Source organism: Palaemon carinicauda, chromosome 3 (genome assembly GCF_036898095.1).
Source record: "Palaemon carinicauda isolate YSFRI2023 chromosome 3, ASM3689809v2, whole genome shotgun sequence".
Classification (NCBI taxonomy): Eukaryota; Metazoa; Arthropoda; class Malacostraca; order Decapoda; family Palaemonidae; genus Palaemon; species Palaemon carinicauda.
Genome location: NC_090727.1, coordinates 154,210,779 through 154,237,113, shown reverse-complemented (window position 1 = coordinate 154,237,113; position 26,335 = coordinate 154,210,779). Strand labels below are relative to the sequence as shown.

The 26,335-nt window shown below is 34.9% G+C and overlaps 1 protein-coding gene across 4 annotated transcripts in view; it reads right to left on the bottom strand.

Moving 5' to 3' along the window:
• The window catches only part of LOC137638695 (glycerophosphocholine phosphodiesterase GPCPD1), a 73,827-nt gene that overhangs the window by 26,001 nt on the left and 21,491 nt on the right, over positions 1 to 26,335 (bottom strand). For 2 of the 4 annotated variants that reach the window (XM_068371008.1, XM_068371011.1), the window contains exons 2-7: positions 10,576 to 10,711; positions 9,812 to 9,958; positions 9,108 to 9,225; positions 8,553 to 8,722; positions 8,262 to 8,405; positions 6,911 to 7,021 (exon numbers count right to left, since the gene is read on the bottom strand). In XM_068371008.1, coding sequence (XP_068227109.1) covers positions 6,911 to 7,021; positions 8,262 to 8,405; positions 8,553 to 8,722; positions 9,108 to 9,225; positions 9,812 to 9,958; positions 10,576 to 10,635 — 750 coding nt within the window. In that variant the 5' untranslated portion in view covers positions 10,636 to 10,711. Of the gene's footprint in view, positions 1 to 6,910; positions 7,022 to 8,261; positions 8,406 to 8,552; positions 8,723 to 9,107; positions 9,226 to 9,811; positions 9,959 to 10,575; positions 10,712 to 12,007; positions 12,111 to 17,268; positions 17,423 to 26,335 lie in introns of those variants that run through there. The other 2 variants (XM_068371009.1, XM_068371010.1) reach the window with 2 other exon arrangements.

Here is a 26,335-nt window from a genome sequence, read left to right as displayed (position 1 = left end):
TGTGCTTGCATGGACTGTAGTAGAGTCCACAACATCGTACGCCTGGCAGATGGTGTTGCGACTGGGTGCAGCGAGTGCAGGCGGGTGCAGCACAGGCTGAACGGGTGCAGCCGGTTGGTGCACCACCGGTGCAGGCGGGTGCAGCACAGGCTGAACGGGTGCAGGCGGTTGGTGCACCACCGGTGCAGGAGGAGGAGGAGGTGCAACACTCTCAGCACGACACTCACGCATCAGGTCCGAAAGCTGTGCTTGCATGGACTGTAGTAGAGTCCACAACATCGTACGCCTGGCAGGTGGTACTGCGATCAGGCGGAGCGAGCATAGGGGGGGGGAGTGTAGGCGCACTCTCAGCCCGACAAACTGATGACTGAGGAGAGTCAGAGCTAACCCAATGACTGCATCCGGGTTGTTGAACTTTACTTCGTACGTCTGGCATAGGTCTGGACTTTACGTTTAAGAGGTCTTGAGACCTGAGACCAGCGTAACTCTGCCTTTATTTTCTCCTCTAAATCTCTTCTGCAGACGAGCAAAATAAGGGCTCAATCGTCTGCGGGTGGGAGTGACGGTCTCGGTAAGACACGCCCACAACCACCGAGGATACTTCTGTGCGCCGATCAAGGCCTGCCGAACCCTTATGCCCTTCGACATTGCTTCTCCCCTGGGCTTGGGAGCTTGCAAGAGGTCCCGGACTGGGAGGACGACTGGCGCGCACAAAAGTACCCTCACGCATAACACTGACATACTTTGCGCTAATCACTTATCACTTTGATTTCTGTTTGCACTTATTTCACTGAACTCGAAACTTTAAGTGGTTTGTACCTGAAACACGCAATTCTATCCTTCTCAAAAGTTAGTAATTGCGAAAACAGAATTACAATGTAACAGAAAAATCTAATGAAAGAAAATTCAGTGGCTGGAAAGAGACTAAACACTAGATCACTCTAGAAACGTTTAGTTTCTTCCCCTAAAGAGACTAGGGATAAGAGCAAAACGATAACGACGTTACTCGTACGCCTGGCAGGCTTGAGGGAAACGTTTATCCTCTTTCTCCCTCCGTCTCTATCTCTCTCTCTCTCTCTCTCTTGACTTAGAACCTGAGAGAAGAGCCCAATCAAATATATCGTTAAAACATATTATTGTTAAAGGAAAAAACTGAAATATTTCCCAAAAAGAAAAGTTCCTTTATTAGGATCAAAACCATTAAGTTAAGAAAGAATGAACAAAACGCTAGACACGGTTACTCTTACTGCAATGTGAAACCGTGAACATTCTTACTCTATCGTAACGATAGAGTGCAAGTTGAAACGTTCTGAACGTCAACAACTGCCGAGACAAACAAAACGTTAGTTCAACTTTGAAAAAGTACGAGACTATCAAAGAAATTCTTTCAAAGACCTTAAAATAGCATAATATGTTAACACGTAAAACCGAAATGACGGGCTCACGATAATTAACTTCGGTACCAAGAAAAGACCGCCTACTATTAGGAAGGTCGAATATAAACAAATATAAAAATTAATTTTAATAAGTTTATAATAAAAGGAAGTTAATCGAAGAGGCCTATAAGAGGCGGAGAGATATAAAATAAATCTATAACTTTTGTTAAGCAAAATTAAGAAAGAGAGTCTATACTCTCTTAGACACCAACACTTCCGTCTAAGGGAAGGGTCGGCCATTGAAAGGTGAACGAGAGTTCATACTCTCTTCGTCACCAAAATTAATCAAATTAATTCCAAAAGCTAACTAAGCTAAAATAGAAGTTTCCAGTAAAGCGACAGCCGAAATCAAAGAGAAATACTTCACCAAAGTCGTGAAAATACTCCAAGAACATAAGCGTATCCCAGAACGTCTTGCCGGAAGCACGACAGAGGAATAATTGAGGAGGTGTCAACAAGAAGTACTTGAGTACCTGGCCACAGGTGGCGCTGGTAAGAACACCCCCTTCTAGTATTGTGATAGCTGGCGTATCCCTCCATAGAATTCTGTCGGGCAACAGAGTTGACAGCTACATGATTATCGGGTAAGTTTAATATTGAAAATAACCTTTTCTAAAAACTTCTAACATTTCCTAAAAAGAATCTGTGTGAGGAAGTACCACCTAGCATCTCTTGGGTGGCACACGGTAGGAAATCCTCAACGGTTTACTACAAACATTCCTTTGGTCTTGGTCACTGCTATCTCATAGTTATTTTTTGCTTAATGTCTTCTAATCAAGCAAAAACAGATCTTTCAAGTAATTTCGAAGTGGAAATGTAACAGAAAAGATGAAATTCAGAGTCCAATTAATTTCTGTAAAGGCTAAGCAATCTCTTTGCAACTGCCAGCAAACTTTCATTGTTCCAATCTAGGAGAAATTGCATTTTACCTAAATGGCTATCCTCAGGTGTCGATATCATCAAGACTAACAAATTTAAGGGTAGATGTGATTGGTCTCTTTAACTGGTTGAAAACCAGCAAAACCGCATTCAGAATATAAACCTTAATCGAATGCCTCTCCTTTCACTTACTCTTCGAAGCTATAATTAATTGTCGTATTTCGATTGCCAAGAAAGCATTCATTCTCTCTCCCTGTCTCTCAAAGTAACAGGAGAAAAAGCAAACTAACATAAGGTGGTAGAAAATGCAGCAAACAAATTGCTAACAATAAAATAATTCCAAGAAAAGGATACAATAGGTCTCCCAATCTCTGGTTAGTAATGAACCTAAGTAAAATGAGAAAGTGTGCTATTCTTCACAGCAGAAAGAAAAAAAAATTCTCTTAAAATTGAAACCTCCATTATTAAAAAACCATGAGTTTATTGGTATGACATTGCATTTAAAGAACAGTTTGGAAGAGCATAAGATTCATTATAACAAAAGTATTGCAATATGAAATGGAAAAACTCGGATACAATCGATGATATTTCGAAAAGATGCACATACGCCAATGAAGGGCAATAAGCCATAGTCAAAAGTTAAACACCAGCGTAAAGACCACTGCTCCTTTGACATCGTTCATGAGTGGAGAGGACATTGTAGCATCTCCAAACAAGAGGAAATAAAAGTTGTATTAATTACAAAAATCTGGAAATAGTATGAATTAAAGTGTGTATGTATTTCAGAGAACAAACCCATAAGACGTTGCATAATACACAGCTGGAAAAGTAAGATATATATCTATTACTTGAGTATTAGAAAAGAATAACACTGTACAGTATGCTATTCGTAATTATCAGCAAGGTAAATAAAACCAGTCTTTTACCAAAGAGCGAGCAGCATAGAATTGTTTCAAGATATGACCCATACAGTGAATGTCATCACATATACCTAAAAAACAGATGTACCACTGGATCCAGATCATCACAAAATCAGATATCATGACAGTTCATTGCAACACAGCATTTAGCAATGAACTCCAGGTTTCTCAAAATTATGAAATCTATTTGAATTAGTTACCAAATTACTGTACCACAATATCACCTTATAACAACCTGCAGATTATTTTTGTCAATCTTCTGTTAACAAACAGAAGTTTACCATGTATTATAATATCAAAATTTTACCTCTAGTTATATAAACTGTAAAGCTAGTAGGTAGTGGGTTGGCCTAGGCACCAGCCACCTGCTGAAATACTACCACAAGAGAGTTATTGGGTCCCTTGACTGGCCAGATAGTACTGCATTAGACCCCTCTCTGGTTACGGCTCATTTTTCCTTTGCCTACACATAAACCGAATAGTCTGGCATATTAATTACACATTCTTCTCCTTCCTCATACACCTGACAACACTGAGATAACTGAAAAAATTCTTCTTCACTCAAGAGGTTTACTATTGCACTTTAATTGTTCAAAGGCTGCTATCTTCTTGGTAAAGGTAGAAGAGACTTTAGCTATGGTAAGCAGCTCTTCTAGGAGGACACTCCAAAATCAAACCATTGTTCTCTAGTCTTGGATAGTACCATAGCCTCTATACCATGGTCTTCCACTGTCTTGGGTTAGAGTGCTCTTGCCTGAAGGTACACTCGGGCATACTATTCTAAGTTTTCTTTTTTCCTTTCCTCACTGGGATATTTACCCTGTTGGAGCCCTTGGACTTATAGCATTCGGATTTTCCGAATAGGGTTGTAGCTTAGATAAAACTGATACCAATATTAATCCTATTTTCTCATTACAATAGAACTTAAGTCACATACGGCACGATATATACCACGGATAGCAATAAATGTACATCCACCTTAACTAGGAAAATAAAAACAAGGACTTCTTAATCATAGGAACAATAGTATTTTGGCACTATAGTAATACCGTATTAGGGGAATGATTATATTCAATATAAAGCCATTTATTTGGACCACTTCGTGGCATAACTAGATGTCAGACAACTTGCCTGGAGGATTTGCTCTTCAATGAGAAATGAAATAGTTTGATAATCAAATCAGTAGAGACGGAAGGAATTAAAAAGAGAATTAAAGACAAATAGCAAAACAGCCACCATTACTCTCTACAGTGTGCTGCACAAAGTATACTGTAAATGCTTCAAATGGTACCACCATTTAGGGGAAGCAATGGTCATATATTGCAAGTGGAGCAATCACATCAGCCCTCACAATACACATCTGAAAAGTTGTCCAAAGAACCATTACTGACCCAAATTACGACAATTCTTGTCATTATCACTGTTGGTGAACTTCGATGTCAAATTTTTAACCACATATAACGCCTGAAATGACCAAGTTCTTAAATGTATTAAAAGAGAGCATTAGGCAACATTGAATGTATGTCTAAAAAACAAAAACTGCATTCCTGGAGATATCTAACTGCCTAGAAAGCAAGGCAAAAGGATAACTGGCCTCTAAAGGGCTGTAAAAGAAAGAACAAAACAGTAGGAACACTTAATTTATAAGGGATTAAAAATAGCAGTTTCTTACAATGTATGATATTCCTTCCTCAAAACATCATTGTCTGTGGAATTACCAAAGTGACGTTGAACTTTGAACTCATAATGGCAAATTCCATGACCCTCTCCTTTTAACAGTCTTCCTCTAACTGTTATTGTAGATTAAAAAGAAAACCCAACAGCTTTCAGGATTCTGTTTTGTTGATGTCTTGCCAACTTTAAACAAACTACCTTCTATTATGTTTGCTATTACTGTACCTCTTTTTTTTCCTTCCATAAATTTTTAATTCTTGACCGAGATACCAAGAATGACCTGCGGAACCTTGCATACCAATATTGAATACTTAAATCTCAACCACAACTGCCAATCAGGAAAAAGATTCGAACACAAGTAGGGTCATTCAACTGACTCCTTTAGTAAAGTTAAGCAATCTATCAGCCCAAATTTTCCATTAAAAAAGGTAGTACCTAATCAGAAACAATTGTAGAAAAATACATCGTAGTTCTTGAAAATATCAATTTCTGCTTGAATTGTAACAATGATATTTCCACCTACATTGGTGATATCAGCTACTGAAATTATTGATTAATAAACTCAACTCAGTCAACTAGGCATCATGGACAAAATGATAATTAGTAGGGGGAACTATTCTTCAATCTCATAGCTTTGGAACATACCTCTACCAAGAGAAAAAATCCTGCAACAACACGGTGAATACAGCCTAACCTAATACAGCCTAACCTAAGTGAAACCTGCAAGGGATATCACTTTGATACAAGAGGGAACACTAGTGACAATACTCGAACAGGGTCAGAAAAAATCAACCTATCGACAGCTTCTCGGAAAGTATGAAACTGCACTTAAAAGCATTTGATTTTTTTTTAATTAGGGCCCTCTCCCCTTCAGGTAATCTGGCTTTAATTGCCCCTCCCCAGTATAAGGAGGAGGGGGGCCTCTTTTCTAACTCAGGACCCCAGGCCCACAAGCCTCTAGCTACACCCCTGTCTCAAGACTAAGTTATGGATCCACAACGTTCCTGAAGCAGAAAAGAACTTGTGGAACTCAAACTTGACAAGCGAGAACCAATGCTGTCAATAATGACAGTAAATATTCTCCATTGAAAACATCAGCTCAGCTTGAAGATTCATTTAAACAAAGATACGACTTCAGCAGAAACAGAACCTGCGATTATGAGTAATTCACCTTGGAAATGAGAAAAAGAAAAACTACAGTATTTCATAATTATTAAAAAACTTTGCTGGTTTTAACAACAACACGAGCCCCCACCCAATTCGAATTGTATCAACTTGAAAAGGAACAAAATATGATCATAATACTTCAACCATATGCTAAGTGATCCCAACAGCCCCCATCAACAAAATCGTTAGAAAGGAAGAAGTTAAAAAATCCCAGACAAAACTAATATTAATGACACTAATCGCACACCAACTAAACAGAAGGCAACCATAATCATTACAAGAAAAAAAAAATAAGACAAACAAATGCTATGCAATACATATTCCTTTACAAAAATTTACTTTTCATTCTATAAAGCTTGTGAGACACAATACAGTACTTTAGTACAGTAAAGTTTATAACCAACATTGAAAAAGTAAACCAAAATCACTCAAGAACTTTCTTAAAGGACAACCGAGAGGCACACTCAAAACAGATAAAGAATAAGTAACAAAACGGACAGAGTTCAAGTTTTGAAAAATGATGAAAATAAACTATCACAAATACAGTGTCTCCCAAAAAGAATATCACAACTAGTTTCTCCCAAAAAGAATATCAACTACAGTGTCTCCCAAAAAGAATATCACAAATACAGTGTCTCCCAAAAAGTATATATTATTCTGGCAAAAAATCAGTGTCTTCCAAGACACACCAAGGTCCCTTATAGGGATTAACTAATGGAAGCCCGGAGCCCACCGCCCAAAGTGATCAACGTACAACAGTGAAAACGATATACGGTACAGTATATGCCAGTCATAAAACTACTACAATAAAAAGAGTTTTGTTTCATAACATACATTAGTCTCAATGCTGAGCATCCGGCACTGGAACACCACGTAGTCGCCCGTGTTGCAGACCACTCCGAACTGATCCTGCGGCTTGAACTGACAGGAGTCGTCCTTCATGACCTGCGGAGAAAAGTTAAAAATTCATAAATCACAGCATATGCCACATACTTAGTGATTTACGCTGTTAACCCTTTTACCCCCAGGCTCTTTGTAAATTTCCAATCCTTAACCCCCAAAGGGTTATTTTTTCCCCAGCACATTTTGCAGTATATTTTATTTAAATTGCTCCAACAGCCTTAATTTTTGTCCGAGAGAGGTCAGGTTGGTCTCATTCTCTTGGAAAATGCCTGAATTTTTTTTTTAAAAATTATCAAAAATATGAAAAAAAAAAATTTTATAGCATTTTTTTGCAAGGACGTACCGATACGTCCATGGGGGTAAAGGGATGAGTTTCGTGAAACGTACCAGTACGTCCTTTGGGAGTAAAAGGGTTAATTCAGACTGCATGCGGGACAAAAAAAAACATATCATCCAAGCTGTCTACTGCTAGTTATGATGATATAATATGCAAACAATAGAATACATGAACATGAAAAACTTGGAAAGCCATATAGTCATATATTTTTTTCTCTGAATCTTCAATTCTGAAAATATCATCTACACTTCTTTGTACTACTCAAAGCTCAAATTTATGTAAAACCTTAAAAATCCGACAAAACATATTTCATTTTAGATTTTTCCTCCTTCATATAAATAAACAATAATGTTTATTGACAACATGGGACATATACCAAACATATTGAAAGTATCCCAACGCTGTTTTAACCTTTAAGCATACTAACCAAATGAATGATATATAATGGAGTCTTCTGACAACCATCTTGATAGTTTATTGGTTTATAACTTTGCTGCAACTATGGGCCCCTTTTAGGTATAGGCTAACGATAGCATAAAGCAGTTTAAACTAAGCAGACTAACTACTGTGCCAGTTTCAAGATCTTCATCCTTTTTTTTCAAACAACCCTTAAGGTACTTAGAAACGGATGGTTCCTCACAAATCCTTTTAATCACCTCTCCAGGACCTTAGTTTGGACCTCTTACTCGGATCATCTTAGCCCAAAAACTAGTAGAGCAAGGAATTTATAATTTTGATATTGTCTTGTTGAATAATTTTCCTTTCCATCGGTATATAAATTTACATATTCTATAAATTTTTGTTAAGTGTATTAGAGAAAACCTGGAATTTCCTGGATGTAAAATACTTTTACAATGATGGGAGTCTCAATACCAGATGTAGGAAATGTACAATGGCCATCATGAGGTTAATATAAAAACAAAAACAAACAGATACATCACTCACCGCAATTTCCGTTATGGGCCAGACGGGTTTATTTTTTATCCGAAGATTTGACAAATCAAAATCGGCGCTTTCGTCGAGCGTTCCGACTTGCGGCTCCATCGGACTGGCTTTGTGAAGCTCTACTGGTGTAATCTTGACTCGCACCTGCGAATTATAGCTACTTAGAAAATTGCTCGAATAAGAAATTAGAAACAAACATCAAGAAATTAATATATAACATCTTATGAATGGAGAACAGCAGCGTTCTAGATTAGATTTAGCTTTGTTACCGAGATGTCTGTAACAACTCACCCTCTTGTTTTGAAATTTCCTCTTGAATAACATGACGGGATCATTGTACAAATTAGAATTGCAGAACCTCAGCTGAACGACGGAGTCTTTCACCAGCCATCCCTGATCGACGCGTTCGAATCCCCCGTAGGCGCCGAACTTTTCCGCTGATGGTTCCAACGATGCTGTCACTATAAATATGCCAAATAAGAATACTGTAGAAGTGTTTGCAGAGTGTACAGACATACAGAGATTTTTTTCTGGTAGGCAGTTAGCACCAAGTATGAATAAACTTACAAAAGGAAAAAGATTCTTACACTACCTACCTGTTCATGGCCATAAAGTCAAGAATTGTCGTCGACTGTTATTCAAAATTAAGCCATGAAATATTTTAAACAGTTAACAAAACATTAATTTTTGTCAATTCAACTTACTGTATATTAATTGCGCAGTCTTCCCATACTTCTAATTACCTCAAGTAAGGATAGATAAAAGGCCCTATGCCAGCAACCCCAATGACCTTTACAATTAAAAATAAAACTGCATACATAAACTCTACAGTATCACATAGCATACCTCCAGCAGGAACTTTCCTTGGGAGAAGGTTTGTTTCCCATCGACGAACAATGATAGCTTCATCGTGGACACCTGGCTTGGCTTCTAGGATGATGCAAACGCAGTACCGGTACTCCACCTGAAACAAGAAGTCACACAACATCCTCAATGACAACGGAAACACCGCAAGAACCAAACTTCCTGTCCTATTTCAACGACTTATTCTGATTACACTGTACACTAATGCATTTCAATCAAGATTCAATAAAGAATTCAATCAAAATTAAAACTACAAGAGTTAAATAGCCAAACTTGCTGTCTTGTTTCAATTACTATTTTGATTATAATACATTTCAATCAAGATAAATTTACTGAATTGCTAAGAATGTATTTAAATTAAAACAGCAACAAAGAGTTTGACGTTGAATGACTTATAGGATGGGGTAGGGAGTGAATTTAGGGAAGAAAGAGGGAAGGCAAGAAATTTTCAATTACTGTCTTGATTATAATGCATTTCAATCAAGATAAATTTATTGAATAGCTTAATTCATTAAAAATTAAAATGGCAACAAGAGCTTAGTGATGAATGACATAAAGGAAGAAGTACAGAGCAAATAGAGAGAAGAAAGACTGAAGGCAAGAGACTTAGATGTCCACCATCATTTAAATTGTCCATAGCTTTTTCTCTATTTCACCCTAACCAAAATTCGTACAGAAAAACAAACCTCTTCCAATGGAAGCTGGGCAGCACCAGACCATACAGTTTCCCCGCCTTCGTCTTCGTCCCCCGAGGAAGAGGGCTCTGCGTACAAAGGTAACATTCGTTGGGAGTCCCATTGCCCCAAGGAATCGCAGCTTCCAACAACACAGACCTGTAAAAAGTGAATAGGAATTTTCAAAAACTATATAACTATAAAGAAATATACTTAGCAATGATGTTTGAACCTTCTAGCGGTAAATTAAACTGTAATTGGTCATAAACAAAAGACTATAGTAATGCCAATTATTTTGTATTATAAAAACATTTCTCTGCATATAAAATAAAAATTAAAGATGTTTCACCCTAAAAATTGGTCATGTCTTCCAAAAAAACTAAGTCAGATATATAACTGAAGAAATTAGAAAACACTTGTAACTTGAAAATATGATTTTGAAATAACCCAACTAATCGATATATCAAGGAGATGGTTTGGGTATGTTCTTCGCACTCCCCAAGAGACATTAGCTCACAAACTTTTAACTAGGTTCCACAAGGCACTAGAAGAGTTGGAAGACCCAGGCTGAGGATGAGAACTATGAAGCGTGAAGTAGGAGATGATGAATGGAGAAGTATTAATTTAAAAACTCAAGATAGAGATGACTGGTGAAATCTAACCAAGGCCCTTTGCGTCAATAGGTGTAGGAGGAGATGATGATGATGAAGAATCTATAGGCTATATATATATACTTCAATACTTTGACAAATAACAGACTTTTTGACGAGGCTCACCTGTTCTTCCGCTTCGACCTTACAGGTGACGTGGAAGACCCACTCGCGACTCTCGATCATCCTGCTACAAGAGATGGAACCAAAATTTGAGAAAATTTGCAATCCTGCCTCTTGGTAAAGTTCTTCTCATGAGAATCTGCAAAGAAAACAAAGAGAAATTAACATTGATACCCTGAAACTACCAGGACTATGCATTTTTAATTAACATCAACTGGTTGACTTATCAAACATAGAAGAATAGTTATTGGGGATGAGGTAAAAAAAAAAAAAAAAAAAGATTGCTTGAAATCATGAGCATTTGTCTTCTAATGATTTTCCCGAGAAAATAAGATAAACCTTAAACCTAAACAAACTCTTTTAAGTGGACTGTTTTTCTGCTTGTAGGCCAAAATCTGAGTCTACCTAATTCTGTATTCTCTAAAACACCTTAATATAGTTAAGAGGCGAGTCATTTGTTTCCATTTAGAAGAGGTCTGGGCATACCAAAAACCAAAACTCAGTTACATGGGGGAGTAACAGTCCCTAACAAACCTACTATAGTAATTAATTTAATTTTTTCTTATAATTTCAATGCATTTAAAAAAATCTTGTACAGGTACTTTAATTTCTATGTCGTCCGTTCATTTCATCTACACACGTCAACACTGTCCTTAACTCAAAATGAACTGTAGGTGTAATCATTGATAATATAGTGTACAATCTTACCCTCTCTTGTTTAAAGCTATGAAAGAACAGAGTAACAGAAGGGGCATATAACTTGCTGGTTCAGTATCCTAATTGTACAAAATCACTAATGTCTAAGCCAAGAAAAAGTAAGAAAACAAAGGTAACATATACAATATGTCCTTTAGTATACAGTACAGTAATGCTACAACTATATCCGAAGAAAGATGTGGTTTACATTCAACTAAACAGATGGTACCATAGATTTCTTTAGTCTCGATCAACAAAGCTTCAACAGTGATTTCAACCCTTTATTCTCTTCATATTTTCCTCTTGGTAAGGGTAGAAGAGACTCTTTAGCTATGGTAAGCAGCTCTTATAGGAGAAGGTCACTCCAAAATCAAACCATTGTTCTCTAGTCTTGGGTAGTAGTGCCATAGACTCCGTACCATGGTCTTCCACTGTCTTGGGTTAGAGTTCTCTTGCTTGAGGGTACACTCGGGCACTCTATTCTATCTTGTTTCTCTTCCTCTTGTTTTTGTTAAAGATTTTATAGTTGATATAGGAAATGTTTATTTTGGTGTTGTTGCTGTTCTTAAAATTATTATATTTTTCCTCATTTCTTTTTCTCACTCGGTTATTTTCCCTGTTGGAGCCCCTGGGCTTATAGCATCCTACTTTCCAACTAGAGTTATAACTTAGCAAGTAGTAATAATAATAATAATAATAATAATAATAATAATAATAATAATAATGATAATAACAATACCTTGCAGTCTATCCTCTCCACTTTACGCAATCACCAACTCTAAAGAGGTGTGAATCAGTGGGCTCGGTAAATCTTTAATGCACAATCTATGAATAATGACTTTTATCAGAATGTTTCTAATCATCATTACTATAACATTACTGTCAAGACATTTCCACATGGAGTCCCCACAGGAAGACTATCTAATCTAACATTTAATCTTATCTTTGACCAAGAGGATTTCAAGATCATCCTTTTTCTTCGTTTGTAACACCACTAGAGTAACTGATATATACGCATAAATACCCTACAATAAAATTTCAACTACAAATCTTAACCCTTTTACCCCCAAAGGATGTACTGGTACGTTTCACAAAACTCATCCCTTTACCCCCCTTGGACATACCGGTACGTCCTTGCAAAAAAACTGCTATTTAAATTTTTTTTTCATATTTTTGATAATTTTTTGAGAAACTTCAGGCATTTTCCAAGAGAATGAGACCAACCTGACCTCTCTATGACCAAAATTAAGGCTGTTAGAGCAATTTAAAAAAATATATACTGCAAAATGTGCTTGAAAAAAAATAACCCTTGGGGGTTAAGGGTTGGAAATTTCCAAATAGCCTGGGGGTAAAAGGGTTAAACTAAGTATATAAAATATAAACTTGATATAGTATCTCAGTCTTCTGCAACCTTCTCTCGTATAGTTGAACTGTACCCGGCACTGGGGACAGTGACATACAGTTAGATGACGATGATAATGATAAGATAGTACAGTGTATCGTAAATTTAAGAGGTCATGTACAATTAGACAAGTTTAACATATCTGTCTCTCATTCAGAGCCATTGAAGAATACTGTATGTAATTAATATAAGCTAAACACATTGAATGTGTGTCCCTGTGGTGCTGGCACTAAACACCACAAAACTATAAGGGTAGCACTTTAAAAATTTTAAGAAATGAGAAAGTTCTTTTAATTCCTAATTATCTTATTTACCAACAAAATATCTAGCTCCCTAAACTCTAGAAATCTTTCAAAATTCTTTACTGAGACCACCCGTAATGGTGCTTTCAAATTAATTTTACCCTCTTGGCTTAACTATATTTGCACTACATTTAGGTGGTTTTAATAACTGTGGTCGCTCCAGCTTACAAATAAAAGTATATAAATATTCAATGTACATAAGTCATTCATTTACTTTAATAGTACAGTAACATGATTTGTTTGATTTGAACAACAGAATGCTGTATCGTGTAGTGATCTTGATAAGATAAAAAAAACTGTTCAAAACCACCACTGCAGAAAAAAACTAGCCTTGATTTTCTTATAAAAACAGAGCAATGACCTTAAGAAGACAATTTCTAATACGTAACTGCCCCAGTACCCCACTTGATTGCAGCAATACGTGTAAGGTCACGTTGAAGATAAAACTGATAACATCTACTTCAACACCTGACTTTTTTTTATATCAGTCAAAGCATCATCCTCCTCAAGCCATTGCTCAAAGGAAGGTTCAAAGGGCGTACTTTCAAGGGCAGAGGGATCGGCACTGATAATGGCAAGATATAGAGAAGTGCATCTAAAAAATCCACGATGTTCGAATACATTTACGTACCAGAAACTGAAGCCTCGACTTTTATGCTTTCTGAAAACTTATTATATTACATTTGTTATAAACCTCATTACTTTGTGCCAATCTTGACTTATAAAGCAATTAACTTGCCATGACCTCCAATACTCCGTTATCACCAGCCTTCGGATGAAGCAAACACATCCTTATCGCTATCGAGATCGATAGGAGTTAACGACTCTCGAATGCACTTTGGCTATAATGCCTGCGCATGCATTACCATAATGAATGTTGCAATTGATATACAAGACTTGATTGGAGTTGAAAGTTGGATAGAGCGAAGTCAATCGATTAACGACGATGCTGCAGTTTGGTATCTTGGACGTTAACTGTCCATTACCTTTCGTCGCTATTTTCTTGGCCGTTAATTGTCCAGTACCTTTCTCTGCTAATTTCTCTAGGTAATACCGACATTCTCTCTCTCTCTCTCTCTCTCTCTCTCTCTCTCTCTCTCTCTCTCTCTCTCTCTCTCTCTCTCTCTCTCTCTCTCTCTCTCTCTCTCTCAGACAATCTTCTTCTTTATCTGTTATCTTACATCAACACCACTTGAAAAATTCTTTGTTGTTTTAATCATGCCTTGTCAAGGGCAACGATGCATGTTTTTCCAAACAATTGCAGATTACAAACGGTACACAAATCAAGGGGTACAAAATTCATTCACAACATGAGCATATTGCATTTCAAAACAAATGCAGTCTTGACTTTACACTGTGACGCAGCTTGCGTCTCTCCTTAGACACGAGCATTTGTGCTGCTATCGCAATTACTTTGAATATCGTAATTTACATGTAAATAAATGGATTATCTAACATTGTTACAATAAATGCATAGTGCATGGCATTACAATGTATAACTATAGTAGGAATACCAAGTAAAATGTCCCCACATATAAAACAACAAGAATGAAAATACAGTATATACAGTACTGTATACAGTACATACAGTACGGTACAGTATACAATACTGTAGTTTTATCCTCAAAGTATCTCGCCCTTAAATTCACTTCCGAGAAAAATGAATCATCAACGGCATTAGTAATTCTAATCGCCTAACATCACACGCACATCAATATTCATCGCAAGCTTCCCTCCGATTCCTAGCTTCAAACTTCCTCTTTTATCATCACATCGACGCCCAAGGTGTTACGGAGATTAAATAATAACGACTGTAGCATTTGATCAACTTGCAGCTTTAAGTGAATACTAATAATCCCTCTATATAAATTTCTTATTTCCTTTTTCATCTTATCAACATCTCCAAGGATCTCTCCAGTTCATGACAAATCCTTGTGTGAAAACATAAATTGAGTCTTCTTAATTTTCTTATTTTCATCAGCTTTTCCCCATAAGCATCTTTCGTAGGAGAATGGATGACTATTGAGTGATCTCGAGTTCCTTTTTGTTCTCACCAAATTTGCGATATACTTTTTTCTATAAGGCATTTTACATAGGACAATGGATGACTGACTTGACAGGTCAATGGTCCACATAAATAGTCTTATGCTCTAATAAACAGTAAAACCTTTCCCACTCTATGCAAATTGCAAATACAATTTTTAAAAAGTTTAGTGACAGCAATGCACAAGCCTCTAGCAGACAATTCATAAACAGTGGTTTGTCTGTAGAACGGTGGTTTCACGTACAGTATCTATCAGACCTGGCAAGTGAATGGAGCAAAGAGTGGTTAGGCGGTTCACGATTCTGGATGGATTCACTAAGTAAGGTTAGGTTAGGTTGTGTTGCTTTAAATCTAATATTAATTACTGGTTACCCCACGATCTTTATGGGGTCTTCAATATGCTACCACAGCTAAACATTCCATCTTTCAGTTTATTATAGCCTGATACAATATTAGTTAGGAAATCGGAACTCGTTTACTCGAATAGACCTCTCCAAACAAATTATTTTTACCCCCACATCCTATTATCGGTGGCCATTATAAATGTTTTAACATATTTTGATTAAAATTTGCTTCTACCACTTCAATCTTTTCACCTGCCGTGAAAAGCTCCTTGGCACAGTTCAGAAAAATTCTGTCGTAAATAACGTGTTCGAACAGAAAGAAAATCACAATACAGTATTTTACATTCATAACATCTTGGGTTATATTTCTTATATCGGAATATACAGTACAATGAAATAAAGCACTTATTTCAGTTGTGTAAATAATGTTGAGTAAGAGTAGAAACATGTGACGAGATATTTAGTCTGATAATGAGAAATGGACGCCAAGTCTAATACTCGAAGGTATGTTAGCTTCTGTTGTAAGATACAGTACTTGTTCAAGACAAATCTAAATCAGGAAGTTTTATTTTCATAACAGTACAGTGTAATTGAGCCGTGATTTCTGTTATATGAATATTGATAACTTAGGGTAGCAATGTGTTTGATTTATTTACTTTGTTGATGAGAAATGGAAGTCTAATATTTAAAAAACACCAAAATACCCGCCCACATGGCATACATGCACAGCGCAGCATGTAGCCCCTGCCAAAACGGAGGAGCATGGATATAATAAAATGCGAGTGAAGCGCGCCACGGTAGAACAAAGACCAATAGAACAAAATTATTAATTACACGATGAAATTGATGCCAGAATACTCAGAAATATGGCTTATGTGCGTAGCACAACACATATCACTTGCCGGAACAGAGCACAATGAGATAAATGTTAAATTGCAAGCAAAGCGAGCGACGGCGCGGCAAAGGCTGATAAATAATGGACTCCGAAAAACGCTAAAGTATGATAGGGCGTTTGCAGTACAACGGCTACAAACAAACCCATATAAAATGCGCTTGAAAATCCTGATTTCGATGACGAAAATGTGGCGGAAACTTAGTTTCTGAGCTATGGTCGCCAAACCCAGCCACTCCCAAAAACTACCAGATTTCTGCAGTCTATTATCAATAACATAAAATAAGACTTCTGTAGAGTATATTCATAGGTTTTTTGAAAGTTTTTGATAAAAAGAACAAGCAGGAACCCATAGTTTTCAAGTTGTGCTATTCTACCCACCATAACACAAAAACTATGGGTTTCCGGCAGTTATAGTCCACAGAAACATTTGAAACACAATACTGTAAACATGATATCGGTCTAATTTTGTCAGTAATAATTATTGTACTATTCTATAATTTTACCAAGCATTCCTAGTACAAAAACAGCAGTGCTAAAAGAGATGCTGACTTGAAATAATCACAATAATAAGTAGGTTAAGATAAATAAAACAGGAAAAAGGTGTCCGGAGAGAAATCAATAAAGATTAGCCCACTTGCAAAGAGAAACCTCAGAAATACAGTATGGATTTTGGAAAATACACAACCCTAGCCTACCATAGACACAAAATAAGGCCTAGAGCCTACTTAGGCTATATGTTGTCTGCAAATAGTGCGAAATTGTGATTATAGCCTCTAGTAGGCGTGATAATTTTAAAGACTTAGATTAAAATTAAAAAATTAATAAAAATAAAATATCAATAGACCTATGTCCACACTTATGTTATCAACACTAAAACATATTGTATAACATCAAAATAATACAGTATACTGCATATCCCAGGCTTTGAATTAACCACATATGTTGAAAAATTAATAAATATAAATTTCACGTAAACAAAAAACATTTTGAACTCAGCTAGTGATTAAGCTTACCTTAAAAGAAGCCTCGCTTAGGCCTAGGTTTCAATGCACTTCAACCTCGAGAATTTCATGATTAATTAAAAAACGATGGAGAATTGATAAAATAAGAGAAGGTTCTCCTTCTCTTCTTCTCTATCTCCGGATGCTATGATATAATCGATGAAGTTAACACGAGAGTGAGACTAAGGACAGCGTTGCCAATGCTCGAAATAGCCAATGGTGTTTGGCTATAATGGCGCTTAATAGCGAGGAAATATAGCCTCTTGTTTCTTCTTCTGCCATTGTTAAAATATTGATTTTAGAGTTTTCATTAATATAAAATTATTATTTATTGTTTATATAAATGTTTAAAATCATTTGTGATATAAATTTAAAGGCGAAAATAGAGCCGGCTGGATATAATGGCGTTTAATAGCGAGGAAATATAGCCACTTGTTTCTTCTTCTGCCATTGTTAAAATATGGATTTTAGTGTTTTGATTAATATAAAATCAGTATTTGTTTCTTATATAAATGTTTAAAATCATTTGGGATATAATTTTAAAGGCGAAAATGGAGCCGGCTGGATATAATGGCGTTTAATAGCGAGGAAATATAGCCTTTTTGTTTCTTCTGCCATTGTTAAAAAAATGGATTTTAGAGTTCTCATTAATATAAAATTATTATTTATTGCTTATATAAATGTTTAAAATCATTTGGGATATAAAATCACAGGCGAAAATAGAGCCGGTTAGATATTTCTTCTTCGGGCATAGTTAAAAAATGGATTTTATAATTCTGATCAATATATAATCCTTATTTTTTTGCTTATATAAATGTTTAAAATCATTTTAATATTCATTATATATTCAAATCTAGAAAAAACTGCTATTTGGGACAAATTTACTGGCGAAAATATAGCCGGTTTGATAATTCTTCTTCAACCATTATTAAAAATGGGTTTTAGAATTCTGATTAATATAAAATCATTATTGTTTTTTTTACAATTAAAATAATTTTAATATCTATTATATTTGCCGTTATATATTTGAATCTAGAAGAAATTGCCATTTTGGATATAAATTTACTAGCGCGAAAATATAGCTGATTAATTCTCTTCTATCATTGTTAAAAAATAGATTTTAGAATTCTGATTAATATCAATTAATGATTTGTTGTTTATATAACTATTTAAAATTATTTTAACGAGTCATAAATTAAAATTTATATGAAAACATGTATTTCTATATATAAATTTACTACCAAAAAATATAGCCATTTAGATTTTCTTATACTACCATTGTTAAAAATATATTTTAGAATTAATATCAATATAAATAAATGATTTATTAATGAAATAATTATTTAAAACCACTTAAATGGCCATTATATATTGAACGCCAGAAGGAACTAGGTCTACGGATACATAGGCCTACTCTTCAAATTCTGTAATATTAATTCATAAACATCATGAAATGTACTAAGCTATCAATAATAATAATAATAATAATAATAATAATAATAATAATAATAATAATAATAATAATACAACATACGGCGGATGTATTAGAAAAATAAAAGAAACAAGAAAACTGGTTTAAACCAAATAAGTAGGTCATGGTTTGCTGAAACACATTTGTAGTGTTGGTTTTTTTTTTTGCCAACTGCAGCATGAGAGAGAGAGAGAGAGAGAGAGAGAGAGAGAGAGAGAGAGAGAGAGAATTGCAAGAGAGAGAGAGAGTTTGCCAATTGCAGCCCGAGAGTGCAATTGCAAGAGAGAGAGAGAGTTTGCCAATTGCAGCTTTGCCAATTGCAGCATGAGAGAGAGAGAGAGTTTGCCAATTGCAGCTTTGCCAATTGCAGCATGAGAGAGAGAGAGAGAGAGAGAGAGAGAGAGAGAGAGAGAGAGAGAGAGAGAGAGAGACTTTCCTCAATCAGCCTGCATATACAGAGAGGAAGATAGTGTTAAACATGCAGGTAAAACATCGCACTACAATGCAGAAAAATCTAAGAGATTTTGTATTTGTGATTACATAAATATTTTTTTCATATTATGCTAATTCATTAACATGTTTAGAAGATTAAATATATAAATATATAAGAATGTTTTCATAATCATAATAAATTGAATAATATGATTTTAACCTAAAATTCATTCATTGGAGTTTTAAACTACTTTGCAGCTAGACCCAAACATAAAAATTTCTCTAAAAAAAGGTTCAAAAACCATCTAGATTTCTGAAAACAGATGAAAAATGATAAAAATGAAATAATATAACATATATAATCGGTCTAACATAACTACAAAATTCACACATTGGAGTTTTAGACTAAACTTTGCAACTAGGCCTAGTCATACAATTTTCTCTCTCTAATAAAAAAAAAAGCTTCACTAAGCAATTAGATTTCTGTAAAACAAATGAAAAATTATAAAAAGGAAATTATATAACTTATATAATCGGTCTAACATGACTACAAAATTCACACATTGGAGTTTTAAACTAAACTTTGCAACTAGGCCTAGTCATACAATTTTCTCTCTCTAATGAAAAAAAAGCTTCACTAAGCAATTAGATTTCTGAAAAAACAAATGAAAAATGATAAATATGAAATAATATAACTTATATAATCGGTCTAACATAACTACAAAATTCACACATTGGAGTTTTAAACTAAACTTTGCAACTAGGCCTAGTCATACAATTTTCTCTCTCTAATGAAAAAAAGCTTCACTAAGCAATTAGATTTCTGTAAAACAAATGAAAAATGATAAAAAGGAAATTATATAACTTATATAATCGGTCTAACATAACTACAAAATTCACACATTGGAGTTTTAGACTAAACTTTGCAACTAGGCCTAGTCATACAATTTTCTCTCTCTAATAAAAAAAGCTTCACCAAACATCTAGATTTCTGTAAAACAAATTAAAAATTATAAAAAGGAAATTATATATCATATATAATCGGTCTAACATAACTACAAAATTCACACATTGGAGTTTTAAACTAAACTTTGCAACTAGGCCTAGTCATACAATTTTCTCTTTTCTCTCTCTAATAAAAAAAGCTTCAACAAACAACTAGATTTCTGTAAAACAAATGAACAATGATAAAAAAGGAAATTACATAACAGATGGCATAGGTATAACATAACTGCAATATAAAACCAAAAGAAAAATACAAAAAGGTAAGAGGAAGTCTTCAATTGAGACTAGGGTTGCCCCACCAAGGACAAAACGAGTGGCTTACCAGGAAGGTACTTAAACCGGTTTTTTTGTTTTTTATGTTTGAATGAATTAATCTCACAGTTTTTTATTTGTTTATTTCTATATAAACAAAGTTAGATAGTCACTTTAATACTGAACGAATGAATCTGTTTCTTATTCTTTTTATTTCTTTGTTTCGATATAAACAAAGTTAGATTGTCATTTTAGTACTGTAATCTTTTATAAGGTTAATTTTCTGGGGTTCATATCTCTCTCTCTCTCTCTCTCTCTCTCTCTCTCTCTCTCTCCTACTTCTTCTTCCGTCTTGTTTTCTAACCTTTCCATCAATTTCTTTCACTGTTTTTAAGTTCATTTATATTTAAACAGTTAGATCTTTATTTTACTACTACTGCTCTCTCTCTCTCTCTCTCTCTCTCTCTCTCTCTCTCTCTCTCCTCTTCTTCTGGTCCCAAGGTCAGCCCTAAAGATGTCTGGCTATTTACACACTTGACATGAACATAAGACCTTTATTTTAAGCAGGTTTATAAGCGGGTATTCAACAATTGACCTTATCCATGTAATTAAACATCTAATGGAAAAATCTAGTGTATGACAAACCGATATATATGGCATTTATAGATTAAGAGAAAGCTCTTGATTCTGTCAAAAATTCAGCAGGAATGAAAGCCCTTCAAAGACAAGGAAAAGATTAATCTTATGTTATTAGTATTATCATCATTACTTGCTAAGCTACAACCCCAGTTGGAAAAGCAGGATGCTATAAGCCCAGGGGCCCAAACAGGGGAAATAGCCCAGTGAGGAAAGGAAACAAGGAAAAAAATAAAGAGTAACAACATTAAAATAAATATCACCTATATAAACAATAACAAAATTAACAAAACAAGAGTTGGAAAAGCAGGATGCTATAAGCTAAGGGGCCCAAACAGGGGAAATAGCCCAGTGAGGAAAGGAAACAAGGAAAAAATAAATTTCTAAGAGTAACAATATTAAAATAAATATCTATATAAACAATAAAAACTTTATCAAAACAAGAAGAGAAACAAGACAGAAGAGTGTACTCGAGTGTACCCTCAAGCAAGAGAACTCTAACCCAAGACAGTGGAAGACCATGGTACAGAGTCTAAGGTACTACCCAAGACTAGAACACTGAAAGACATCTATACAGGAAGTACAGCAATCCTAAAACTACTTTTAGTACAAAATTCCAGGTGATAAAAAATTCAGACAGGAAGAGCCCCTCTATCCTAAATTATTCATTTGTCTAAAGGAAGTTTTTTTTTAAGAATTTAGATTAGGTAAATGTAGGAATTAATATTACTTAACATTAACAACTAAAGTTTTGCAGATGACATAGTTGTGTTTAGTGGGAGGAATTTGAATAGAGTAAGCTGAAATTGTGGACTGAAAATGAATATGAGTAAAGCTGAGATAATGTTCGATGAAAATGCAGAGACAACTAATAAGTGTTATGGACGAGCCTCTAGAGATTGTTAATACATATACATACTTAGGGCAGACAGTAAGTGTTTTCCCAGGACAACAAGACAGAAATTAGAAGGATAAGCATGGAATGGAGAGCTTTTGGTAAAGAAAATGAGATTATGAAAATTAAAATGACACTTTCTCTAAAAAGTAAAGTATGTAATGAGATAGTCCTACCAGTATTAACTTAAGTAGCGGAAACTTGGAGCCTTACTAAAGCTTTAGAATATAAGCTAGTTACAACTCAAAGAGCTATGGAAAGAATAATGATGGAGACAGAAAAAGAGCAACATGATAAGAAAGCAAACTAAAGTAGAGGATAATCCAACTTATAAGAAAAAGAAATGGACATGGGCAGGACATATAATCAGAATCACAGACAATCGAAGGACATTAAGAATAACAGAATGTGTCCCTAGAGATTGCAAAAGAAGCAGGGTAAGGAAGAGAAGAAGATGCTTTGACGAACTAAGGAAGTTTGCGTTTATGGACTGGCATAGGACCATAAACAGAAGCGAGTGGAAGGACATGTCTGAGGCCTTTCTTCTGCAGTGAGTAGGGGATGATGATGATGGTGTGTGTGTGTGTGTGTGCTAGAGTTCATAAAACATATGGATTTCCGAATCGACCAGAACTCGTCCCGCTAGTTTTCAGGGATTAACAACAACATTACAGGGAAGAAGGAGAAGGTTTGATGACGTCACCATGCAACCAGACCTCCCCCTTAAAAGAGGTATAGCTGGGTAGCTAGCTGTAATAGTACTACTGGCCCTCCCTTGAACCAGGAACCATGAAATACGCGGTTTCAGGTTTATTATAACAAGGGTAAAGAAGAGAGAGAGAGAGAGAGAGAGAGAGAGAGAGAGAGAGAGAGAGAGAGAATGACTAATGCTACTGCTGTGCGGTTATAAACGTATGGAACAATAGAATTCGTTATTTTAGCAGTTTCCTTCCTTGTTTATTTCTAGAAATGGCTGCTAGACTATTCTTAATACCATACAACAAATAAATATATAGTTATACTATAAAATTAGCATTGCAGTATATTACAAAGGCCTTTCTAATTGGCAAGAAAAGTAGTTTTTTATCTTGGCGTGACTAGAACTTTTTTTTAATGCTTATACTGCAGTGTGTAATCTACACAATTGCTTCTTAGTACGAATGCTAAATCAGGGGCTTCTTGGCATGACGTGGGGTTAACGTCAAAAGTGAATGTTGAAAAGAGAACATCTGTGGAAAGAGAAATTAGACAGAATATCTGTTGTAAGAGAAATTGGACAGAAATACTGTGGCAAGAGAAATTGGACAGAAATATCTGTTGTAAGAGAAATTGGACAGAAAATCTGTAGCAAGAGAAATTGGTGAATAGAAAAAGGAGAAAGAAATTGAATACAGAAATCTGTAGCAAGAGAAATGACAGAAAATCTGGAAAGAAATATGACAGAAAATCTGGCAAGGAATTGCATAGAAAAATATGTGGCAAGAGAAATATGACAGAAAATCTGGCAAGAGAAACTGAATAGAAAAAGCTGGCAAGAGAAACTGAATAGAAAAAGTTGTAGCAAGAGAAATTGGACAGAAAATCTTTGGCAAGAGAAATTGGATAGAAATTCTGGGGCAAGAGAAATATGACAGAAAATCTGGCAAGAGAATATGACAGAAAATCTGGCAGAGAAATATGACAGAAAATCTGGTATAGAAATATGACAGAAAATCTGGAAAGAGAAATTGGATAGAAGAATCTGTAGCAAGAGAAACTGGACAGAAATATCTGTGGCAAGAGAAATTGGACAGAAAATCTGTAGAAAGAGAAATTGGTAAAACAAGGAGAAAGAGAATTTGGATACAGAAAATCTGTAGCAAGAGAAACTGGACAGAAAAATCTATGGCAAGAGAAATATGAGAGAAAATCTGGCAAGAGAAACTGAATAGAAAAATCTGGCAAGAGAAACTGAATAGAAAAAGTTGTAGCAAGAGAAATATGGCAGAAAATCTATGGCAAGAGAAATATGGCAGAAAATCTGGCAAGAGAAATTGCATAGAAAAATCTGGCAAGAGAAATATGACAGAAAATCTGACAGAGAAATATGACAGAAAATCTGGCAAGAGAAATTGCATAGAAAAATCTGGCAAGAGAAATATGACAGAAAAATCTATGGCAAGAGAAATTGGACAGAAAATCTATATATGGCAAGAGAAATATGACAGAAAATCTGGCAAGAGAAATTGTACAGAAATTCTTTGGCAAGAGAAATATGACAGAAAAAAAAACAAGAAAAGTCACCTATTCTAGTTTATTGAGTAAAATATAGAAAAAACACTTAAATATTACTGATTATAGTTTGCTATATTGTATATATGCACTATAAAACTTCTAAAATGATATACAAATTAGTTTAGTTACTGTTATAGCCCATCTAACATTAAATAATCTATAATTCTTCAGTTATTAATTTCTAAACTCACTAAACCTCAATTATACACAATATTTAGGCCAGCTAGCAATAATATTCATCATCGTTGCCAACGCCACTAAATTTAGCCCAAATTTGGCTATACTTGTAGGCTACCAAGTGGCTATTTTTAGTGACGCATTAAGATAAACATAGATACAACTACTTTACTGTACAATGGCTGTGCGTGACACACATAAGTTAAACCAATTCATTCTCAAGTAGCCTATTTGCATAATCTATTTTCTCCACTTCAGAAGGACTGACCACTGAATAATAGATTTCCCCACCCACTACAGAAGAGATTTCTCAGAGAATATTCTAGAATTTGCTTACTTTTATCAAAATACTCACATAATTATAGATTTTCCACCCACTACAGAAGAGATTTCTGATAGAATATTCTAGATTTTGCTTACTTTTATCAAAATACTAACATAATTATAGATTTTCCGCTCACTACAGAAGAGATTTCTCAGAGAATATTCTAGATTTTGCTTACTTTTATCAAAATACTCACATAATTATAGATTTTCCACCCACAACAGAAGAGATTTCTCAGAGAATATTCTAGAATTTGCTTACTTTTATCAAAATACTCACATAATTATAGACTTTCCCACCCACTACAGAAGAGATTTCTCAGAGAATATTCTAGATTTTGCTTACTTTTATCAAAATACTCACATAATTATAGATTTTCCACCCACTACAGAAGAGATTTCTCAGAGAATATTCTAGAATTTGCTTATTTTTACCGTATCAAAATACTCATAATTATAGATTTTCCCACCCACAACAGAAGAGATTTCTCAGAGAATATTCTAGAATTTGCTTACTTTTATCATATCAAAATACTCACATAATTAAAAAAAAACTACTTCGCTATTTCTTATAAAAGAAACACGTGTGTGAGAAGCCATCTAAAGAAGAAGGTTGCCAACGCACGTTTTGCTTAGCTTATTGCAAAGTCAGCAATTTTGATAACCCGCTTTGATCACGTGGTAAGAAAAAATGCTGCGTTTAGCAAGCATTGTGATAGCGTGTCAATTATATTTGCTTTCTAATCATAGTAAGGCGCAGTAAGAGATTATTATCATAGATTACACGAATTAAAGATAAGATTATGCAGGTATTATTATTATCATTATTATTATTATTATTATTATTATTATTATTATTACTAGCTAAACTACAACCCTAGTTGGAAAAGCAGGATGCTATAAGGCCAAGGGCTCCAACAAGGAAAAAACAGTATTATTATTACTATTATTACTAGCTAAACTACAACCCTAGTTGGAAAAGCAGGATGCTGTAAGCCCAAGGGCTCCAACAAGGAAAAAACAGTATTATTATTATCATTATTAATAGCTAAACTATAACCCTAATTGGAAAAGCAGGATGCTATAAGCCCAAGGGCTCCAACAAGGAAAAAAGTGTTATTATTATCATTATTAATAGCTAAACTACAACCCTAGTTGGAAAAGCATGATGCTATAAGCCCAAGGGCTCCAACAAGGAAAAAACAGTATTATTACTACTATCATTATTAGCTAAACTACAACCCTAGTTGGAAAAGCAGGATGCTATAAGCCCAAGGGCTCTAACAAGGAATAAACGGTATTATTATTACTATTATTACTAGCTAAACTACAACCTTAGTTGGAAAAGCAGGATGCTGTAAGCCCAAGGGCTCCAACAAGGAAAAAAAAGTATTATTATTATCATTATTAATAGCTAAACTATAACCCTAGTTGGAAAAGCAGGATGCTGTAAGCCCAAGGGCTCCAACAAGGAAAAAAACAGTATTATTATTACTATTATTACTAGCTAAACTACAACCCTAGTTGGAAAAGCAGGATGTTATAAGCCAAAGGGCTCCAACGGAGAAAAACAACCCATTGAGGAAAGAAAATAAGATATATATATATATATA